Source organism: Kryptolebias marmoratus, linkage group LG17, assembly GCF_001649575.2.
Source record: "Kryptolebias marmoratus isolate JLee-2015 linkage group LG17, ASM164957v2, whole genome shotgun sequence".
NCBI lineage: Eukaryota > Metazoa > Chordata > Actinopteri > Cyprinodontiformes > Rivulidae > Kryptolebias > Kryptolebias marmoratus.
In genome coordinates this window covers 15,379,380-15,389,070 of record NC_051446.1, presented here as the reverse complement: position 1 = coordinate 15,389,070, position 9,691 = coordinate 15,379,380, and the positions used below count along the sequence as shown (strand labels likewise).

General features: G+C 33.7%; 1 protein-coding gene across 1 annotated transcript in view; it reads left to right on the top strand.

The window, feature by feature from the left end:
• Positions 1-2,684: 2,684 nt before the first annotated feature.
• Positions 2,685-9,691, top strand: part of LOC108237264 (integrin alpha-M) — a 22,944-nt gene continuing 15,937 nt past the window's right edge. The window contains exons 1-7 of the mRNA XM_037980961.1: positions 2,685-2,835; positions 4,479-4,581; positions 4,747-4,844; positions 5,426-5,496; positions 5,592-5,706; positions 5,954-6,081; positions 6,256-6,398. Coding sequence (XP_037836889.1) covers positions 2,751-2,835; positions 4,479-4,581; positions 4,747-4,844; positions 5,426-5,496; positions 5,592-5,706; positions 5,954-6,081; positions 6,256-6,398 — 743 coding nt within the window. The 5' untranslated portion in view covers positions 2,685-2,750. The remainder of the gene's footprint in view (positions 2,836-4,478; positions 4,582-4,746; positions 4,845-5,425; positions 5,497-5,591; positions 5,707-5,953; positions 6,082-6,255; positions 6,399-9,691) is intronic.

The window sequence follows — 9,691 nt, the reverse complement described above, 5'->3', positions numbered from 1 at the left end:
TTTTTTCTGCATTTGTTTTGTTTGAGCACAGCATTGGTACTGGTTTTGGAGTGGATGTGCAGATTAATCCTCTGATTTTTTGAATTTTCTCTGAAAAGAAACTGGAAAACTTGTTGCAGGAGGCATTAGATTGAAACACGATTAGATTTAGAGTTCATTGTTTTTAGATAAATGTTTGTGATCAATATTGTTATGTATGCTGTAGAATGGCAGGTATTTGTAAAGTAATACTGGTGTAGGGATACAGATATGCAGGTGCATTAGAGAAAATACAAAAGATTTAAAAAAAAATAACATTCTGTGCAAACTGTGGCTGTATTGTGATTTCTCACATGATCTGTTAGAGATTGAAATATGTGTTGTGAATGATTCTCAGCTACTACCACACCAAATTTTGAGTTATAGATATTCTTGTATTTTCTAACATCAGCTGTGGCAGCCATCTCCAACGGTTATTCAGTTGTAGAAAAACAGCTGATACTGTCACTACTTTCTGAGAGATTCATAAAAGTACATATGGTGGTTCATGAGATATTTTGCTAACAGACAAACAGCGTCAACTCCAACAGTCAATGCCACGGTTTTTAGAGAGAAATCAACATAATTATACTATACATCTGTTTAACTAGCTGCACCAGAATAACATGCGAATGTGTAAAATCACCAAAATATGCACCTGTTTAGAACATCTGTATTGCTTATTCTTTAGACAAAATTACGTAAAAATAATCAGTATATGTAAAGTAAAAAGTTCTAAAAGCACATGTGACTTTACCAACTTATGATTGCCAACTGTATCAAAATAGCCTTATCAACAGTTAGAGGCAATGATATCAGAAAATGCTTGGTTTTTGCAGCTTTCAAGGTTCTCTAATAAAAACACTAGCTGTTAAATCATAAATCATGTTTTCATACAACCAAAATATTTTTCATTGCAGATGTAAGGGTGACTCATAGTATGAAAGCGTTGCTACATAATAGATAGCAGTGTGGTTCTCTTTTGTTTTCAAACACTGCACCAATTGTCTGTGTCAGTCTACACAACTGAAGAGGAAACTAATAAAATGTTGTTCTCTATCTCATTTAACATACATGGTTGAATCAAGCTTGGCTGAAATGATAACTAAGAATAAAAGGGAACATTTCTTTGTTTGTTTCACTTCCTCTGAATTGTTTCATCTATGAATCACAAAATTGTTGTTCTTATCAAAATTGTCAAATCTGTTTTGCATGCCCCACAATCAGCAGGTCCAGAGAACTCCACTGAAGTGTGTGAGAACTTCTTGAGCATTTTTATAAACAAGGGTTGCAAGCATTAGGGCTTTTATGTCCTATTGCTTGAAACCTCACAGACTTAACAGCTGCCTTCAACACAGTGGATCATCAGATCCTTCTGTCTTGCCTGGAGAACTGTGTGGGCATTTAGGATGCTGCTCTAGACTGGTTTAGATCCTTTTTTTTAACTGAGAGGAGCTTTTGTGTTTGTGTTGGAGCTGTTAAGTCCTCTGTAGCAACTGTTACATGAGGTGTGCCTCAGGGCTTTATACTTGGCCCTCTTCTTGTATTTGCTTCTTCTTGAATCTATTCTCCAGAAACATGATATCTCTTTCTAGGTTTTATTACTTGAGACAACTACCCAAAATCAAGCCATTTCTTTCATGGCATCACTTTGAGATTTTAATCCATTCTTTTTCTTGACTCATTTATATTACTGTAGTGCACTTTATCTCGGGTTGAGCCAGTCATTACCCAACTTTAGCTGGTTTCAAATGCTACTGCACGCCTTTTAACAGGTACCAAAAAATAAGAGCACATTACCCCTGTTTTAGCATTACTACATTGGTGTCTAGTTGGTTTCCAGATTGATTTTAACCCTCCTGAAGTTCTTAATAGAGAGAATGTCAGGTAACGTCAGGTCAATTTGCCCCAAAGGCCACAGGAGGGTTAAAATTCCTTTGTCTTCATGGTCTGTCCAGCCTCATGCTCTCTCAGGTCAGCAGATCGGTTACTGTCAGTGTCAGTCAAACATGAGGTTAAGGGCTAATCAGACCCTTTCAGTCAGTCATTATAGGCAAACTGTGGAATGAACTGCCTTTGCACATCAGGCAGGCTGACTCACTTTCTGTTTCTAAACCATCTTTTAAAACAGAATCACTAAAAATAAGGAACATCTCAATAAATTATCTAGTTACTGTTTTTGTTAGTGTCTAACTGTATTGTTATTTGCTCTTGTTTAGAAATTTTATGCGTTTGAATTCTTGTATCGTACTTTGTTCCTTTATCGGTAAAACTTTGGACAATGGTATGGTTTTTTTAAAGTGCTAGTTTTTTAACACTAAAACAGGTTCTGCCACAAGAAAAAGGATGCTGCTTTGTTAATGTTTCTGCCTGAGTGCACAGTTAAACCCTTTACATATCGGCAGACAGATCCATGTAAACAATGTTTTGCTGTGTTATGTTGGTTTGTTTATAGTTTAAAAATATCCTGAATTTTTATTGTGTAGAAAATAATAGGGTTAGGGTTAGAGTTAGGGTTAAAACTCTTGTCTCTCTGTCCCCAAACCAATAAAATCTGTGTTGTTTTATAATGTTTCTTGCCAGTATTATCACTTCTCCAAAATAATGTTCCTTTATTAGTTTTGAAGTTCCTTAATTTGTTCTGCACTCTACCATCAACAATCAACATTTCACCTCTGACACACCCAAAACGACTGTAGTGTTTGATTGAAGGGTCTGAATAATTGTGTAAAATGTATTTGAACAGAAAGGACTATCACACTTTCCATGGGAGAAACACAATGCACTGGATCATCTCTGTGACATTTTTCTGGTCAGGTAAGAAAAGATTATGCCTCTATTTTGTAATAAATTCTTTCTTTCTTTTTGTATACAAGTAGCTTTGTTGTATATTTCTGGAACTACAAACTTTGCTATTGCAACCTGCCAGAAGCGCACCAACATTCATTATCAACAGTAGGCTAAATCATGACAGGAAACCCTTTTTCAAATTCTAATTTCCATGTATATATCTCATCCACTTTTATTTAGTCTATACTTGTCTACATATGTGACTAATTAAGTAATCTCCTGCCTTTTAATAGTACAAACTAAAGTAAGATTCTAAATTAATGTAAGTTAATAAAAAGTCCAGTGATTGAACTTTTTATTTCATGATTCCAAAAGGATGTCAGGCTTTGTTTTATTTTAGAAACATTGCACTTATTTATCTCCTAAATGTTGAGTTTCTGGTCACCACAGTAATGTTTTAAGAGCACTTTTTTTCCATTTTTTTGAAACGATAGATAGATAGATAGATAGATAGATAGATAGATAGATAGATAGATAGATAGATAGATAGATAGATAGATAGATAGATAGATAGATAGATAGATAGATTTCAGATCAGCAAACAAATTTTAATAACACAGAGTTGATTGCAGTTGCAGCTGCCAAGGGTTGCACAGCCAGGAGGCAATATACCATAATAAATGAAATAATTAAAAATTAATAAAAAATAATAATAAATAAAATATTTAAAAGCTGCATTTTGTATTTATTCAGGTTATATTTGTTTGATATTAACATTTGTTTAATGACCTGAAACATTTAAGTGTGACAAAATAGCAAATCTGTGATAAAGAAATCTGTGAAGGGGCAAATACTTTCTCACAGCAGTGTAGATGGGTAGATTTACTGTCATTTAACAGCATGTCAGAAACACAGAAGAACAAAAAGATTTCCTTGAATTAGCCTAAAACTGAGTAACCTAAAAGTTCATGATAAATACCTAAATTTGTAATGTAGTAAATAATATATTTTTTTAAAAAAGGTAAAGGAGACAGTTTATGGGACTGAGTTCATGAACTTTTTGCTCCGGTCTTGATTCTGCAGAACTTCTGCCTGAAGGGAGGAAGACAAATGATGAATCATGATGATACAGATCTGTGGAAATTATCTGTCAGTTTCTGCTGAAAACAAACGCCACAAAAGTCCAAGAAAAGACGTGGCGATGACAAAACAATGAGTGGGCAAAGACAAAAAAAAGATTTTTAAAAATAATTTTTTAAAATTGTTTCGAGTGATGTTTCTTTCAAATGTACAAGAAACGGATTTTTTTAAATGTACCACTGCTGTGTCAATGATTAAACTTTTACTGCTATGTATATGTTTGTCTTGTGACAAGAAAAGGTTTTTTTTCTTTCATCAATTGAAAGAAGAATAACTTAAAGGCATTCCTGAACTTCAACAAGTAGAAAAATTAATCTACAATTCAACCTGCAGCATTTCATTTTACACTGTAGCTGCTGCTGAGCAATGAACCACAGGAGGTGTGTCTTTAGTGCTCCCTAGTGGTAATTAATAAGAAATAGTGTGGCACACTTGAGTTTAATGTATAAAAAATTACCATTAAAATTGCTGTAACCCCATAATGGCTCAAATATAATATATAGTGTGGGTTTTTCTTCTTTGTTCCTCAGTGTTTAAAGCTGCCCTTTGTTTTAACGTTGATCCTGTGACTTGGAAGTCCCTCGGCAACCCCGCTGCAGGTTTTGGCTACCAGGTTGTGCAGAGACGATCAGAGTGAGTCAGATCATGTTATTGTATTTATTTAGAGCTGCAATAAATCATCCAACTTGCACTTAAGTAAATACGTGTTTCAGCAAAGTCAGCAACATGGCTTTTGACATAATGGATAAAAGCTTGCACTATTGCCACTGTAAAACGTTTGTCATGCTTTTTCCTCAGTTTTCTCATCAGTGCTCCACTCGAACAGTATTCCAGCAATGCAAGAGGACAAATATTTCAGTGCACCACTGAGAGATGCCAAATTCTGCCTCTTCCACGTAGGAATAATTTTTTAATGAAAATTTTTGACAATGGGATGGGATGCATTTCAATATCAAGGTTGTTTGTTTTTTCTTTTAAACTGATCTTTTGACAAGGTCTTTAATGCATCAGATGTTTTTTATCTGGATACTAAACAAATAGCATACATATTAAAATACACAATATTTATAAGATCTCTATGGCATTTTCTAACATAAAAAAGAGTGTTAAATGAATCAAAATGCATGCATACATAAAAGCAAAAAATCAAACACATATAAGAAAGGGCATTAAATTAATGTTGGCTTTAAAAGGGTAAAAAGGCTTCTAAAAAAGCAAAGATGAAGCAAAAATATCTAAAATAGATTAAGTCTTCTATAGTATCTCTAAAAGTTTAATTAATTTTTATATTGAAGGAATACCATTAGCAGTTGAGTATTGCTGGCCTTAATTATTGGGGTGTAAGATTAAACAGGGATAATGATGCAAATAATTGCTGCATTACATGAATGTATGATTGCTTTGTCTTTACCACTTTAAAATGTAATATTTATAAATCCTTAAAAAGTGCTTTAAGAATTGTTGAACATTCTCACAGGGCAAAAAGCTGCAGTCAACATGTCCCTTGGTTTGGCAATGACGAGTGATCCCACAACACAGAACACTTTGGTGAGATAAATGAACTACAGCTTAAATACTGCATGTAGTGTTAAAAGAACATCATAATACTCAAAGATTTAATGAAACTTGATCCTTTTTTCCAGGCTTGTGGTCCAACCATTCCTAAAGACTGCAAATCTATCACCATGTACAATGGTTTGTGCACTGAGATAAATCAGGATAATAGCTTTGGAAGATCTTACCCATCTTCTACTGAAGGTAAACACACAACATTATGAAGGCAAGGTCACAAGGTCACCACAGTCACTCACTACTTCTCACACACAAAATCTAATATGATTACAAATAAAACATGCATGTAGGATTAGTTAAAATGCTAATATTACAAATTTAGCTATGTAACAGTACACTATAACACAAAAACAAGAAGCATTACTTCAAGAGAAATTGCAGAAAACTCTTCAGACACTGATTTCTCTCATTTTATTTCTTTTCTTTCGAACAGACTGTAAAAACCAAGCTGACATTGCATTTCTGTTGGACGGCTCAGGCAGTGTTGCTCGTGGAGATTTTAGTAAAATGAAGACTTTTGTGAAAAATCTAATCGGTGCATTCCTGGGAAAGGATACACAGGTAAGACACAAGTTCACAATTTAAATTAATTCATACAATGAATCACAAAGAGAAATGTAAATAGCAAACATTTAAACTGACACAATACACTTCTTTTTCTTTAAATATATATTTTTTTAGCAAATATCAACTTCATAATTTCAATAATAGTTTTTGTTTTTATTTTTCATGCAGTTTGCCATCATCCAGTTTTCATCGTCTACTAACATTCATTATTACTTTAGTACTTTTTCAACCAAAAACTGGGAAAGCCAAGTTGATAATATAAATCAACTGTATGGAGGAACATACACAGCTTCAGCTATCACAACTGTTGTGTAAGTATCTCTGTTATATTAATATTTTTAGTCCAGACTGGTATTAAACAATACACTATCATAAATAAATGTTAAATTTAACTTTTTAATGTTTAAATGCCTTGGTTATTCCTTTTACTGTTTGAGGAAACTTAAAGCTGAAGTTAGCAGCCACTGTGATTTCTGACACTTTGACACTTCCAATCTGATTGTGTTATGTTATACTGTATGTCACTGGATTTATCTAATACGACCAACAACACAAAAATAAATAAAAAAGATTAGAACATTTTAAAACTTTAACTCAACATATTCAATTCAGATAAAAACTATGAAAACAATTCACTCATACCCTTTTGTAACACTGATCGTGATTTTCAGTCAGCGAAATCTGAAGTTTTATTAGTTTTAATAAAACCAAACTTTTTCAAGAATTATTTCAAAATACTAAGCAGATATACCACCAAGAAAATAGTATCATTTAAGCAACTTTAAAAACCCAATTTTTGCTTTGTTACTTTGCACATTATGTTGTATTACATAGAAGTAAAAAATATATAACAAAACATACATTAAAAGTTAAAAATCTTTATTTTAACAGGAATCAGGTCTTCTCACCAAATGGAGGGTCCAGGTCAAATGTGAAGAAGATTTTGATTGTCATCACAGATGGATTATCTAGTGACCGCAGCAACTTACAAGCAGCAGTAAAATTAGCTAATGATAAAAACATTGTCCGGTTTGCTATTGGGGTAAGATATACCAATATCAATATACTGTGTATGTATTTAAAACAATGTACATGACTGGTTCCAACTAAAAAAAAAAAAAATCAGAATACAGCTTAAATATTTTTGATTATTTTTTTTGGTTCTTTGACCTTATCTCTTTAAAGCAATTAAAGCTTTCGGAGAATACAGTAGAATAAAAATTGTGCCATATATTCTCAATTTAGTACTTATTTTAAGATATTTGATAATACTGCCTTTGCTTACGTTTTGTCTACCTCTCCAGGTGGGGAATGCATTTTCTAATTATGATGCAAAAAGAGAGCTTGAATGGATTGCATCTAATCCCCTGGAAAACTATTTGTTTCAAGTGGGAAGCTTCGAAGCACTCGACAAAATACAGGAGAATTTACAAGACAAAATTTTTTCTATCGAAGGTGGGATGTTATCTTACAAAACTAATCTGCTGTCCATTTCCAGCTTAGTAAAATGCTTTTACACCTCATCTTATCAAACTGAAGCACAGGCACTAACAAGTCTGAACTAGAAGGACATTTGAAATCTACGTACTGTAATTAAAACATAAGCTTCTCAATAAGAGGAGCCTTTAAAGAACTCTAAGAAACTCTGCTCTCTTCTTTTGACATGACAGGATCTCAAACCGGTGGAGAAATGCTGAAACTGGAAATGTCTCAAGAGGGGTTCAGAGCAGCTTACATAACTGGGGTAAAACAATCAAACAATCCCTGAAAATTACTTGATTAATACTGCAAAAAAAAAGTACAACAACAACAAAACAGTTTAAATGAGAAATGCAGTGTTACTTTTAGTTTGTCAAACTTTTTATCTGCACTACAGGGAATTCAGATGGCTATTGTTGGTGCTAACCAGTGGAAAGGAGGCTACAAGAAATACTCACGTTCAGATGCCAAAAACACTGGGTCATATCAGCCGACATCTATAGAGCCTGACAGTTATCTTGGTGAGAATATTTAATAAAACAAACTAAAGTGTTACTGTGTGTTCAATAAAACTCTACTGCTATCCTAACTGCAGTCTCCAAAGAGTAGTGTTAAATAAAGAGTCATGAGTAGGTATTTTATTCTTTTAAAAATCTAACAATTGTTTCCATAGTTTATTTCTTCCAAAAGCATTTCAGATGTTTCCAGTTGCATCAGGAAGGGTATCCAGCATAAAACAACTGCCAAATCTCTCATGCTAGTTTACTCGCCCAGCATAGGGTGAATAGCCGAAGGAACAACAACAAGCATTGCAGATGTTTGAACACAGGAAAATAATGCGTGTTTTCATTGATGTCTGACTATTTGATCATTAAATTTCAGGATATTCCATGGCTGTCGCTCAAACTGAATCTGGCACATTGACAATTGTTGGCGCTCCAAGATATGAACACAGAGGAACTGTTATGACTGTTCTTGGAGAAACATTTAGACAACAAATTGACCCGTATCAATGGCAGGTAGGGCTAAGACCAGTGGTACTAAAGATGCTCATTGCAAAGTTATGAAGACTGGTTAAAAAACATATCATAAAATTAAAATTTACAAAGTCGTAAACAAAATCTGCACAATATTTTTATCACATTGATGGTAAATGTTTTCATAATAAAGAAAAGTTGTAAGGAAAATGTGTGACTGGATGTCAACAACTACATGCATTTGTTTACTTAAGGAAATGACCAAAGTGACAATGTAGGTGAAATATGTCAACAATGGTGACGTGCATGGAAGAGCAAGATTGTTTTGATTCTCATATTTGCCGTGTGAAGTATGTTAGAATTAGACTAGAGTTGGAAAAAACATGGAAACGTTAAACTTACTGGTCTAACAAAAGTTTTGCAAAAGCTACATTTGTTTAAATACCAAGCTCTTCTTTATGGTTCCCCCTGCTTGTTCTTCAGTGTTCATTTTCAAGTGTTGTCTTCATTCTTTCTTTTAATGTTTGGTGTTTAGCAGCAGAGTCACTCTTGTTTTTCCACCCAAAAGTCTTCACCTTTGATTCTATGCTTGTCCAATACTGCCATATTTGTTTACACAGAATATGGCGAGCCTAATGTAGGTTATTCAGGTAAATCAAGCTTCCACTTGGCTTTCTGAAGATTCTGCAAAGAGCTTCACTTACATGAATTGTGGACCCACATTATAGAATTACATATCAAAATATCTGGAAAACTACTGGAGTAAACTCTTTAAGACAGCACTATTTGATAGTCCTGTCAATATACCCTCTTTTTCATACTTTGCAATGCGTAACTTTAAATCATGAAAACTATTAAAATATATATATTTTTTAATTAAACCTGTTGTTTTACCCCATGTAATCCTTTGAACTGATTATTTGTTGCTTGTACAGTATCAGACTGGTGCATATTTTGGAGCAGAGGTTTGTGCCATGGATGTGAATTCTGACAGCATCACTGATCTGATCCTCATATCTGCTCCGATGTACATGGACCGAGACAGAGAGGGACGAGTTTATGTTTGCACCTTAACTCGTTTGGTAAATGACAGCTATACTTTATGCCAGTTCATAGATTTATGTGTTAAACTCTGCACATTTTAATAA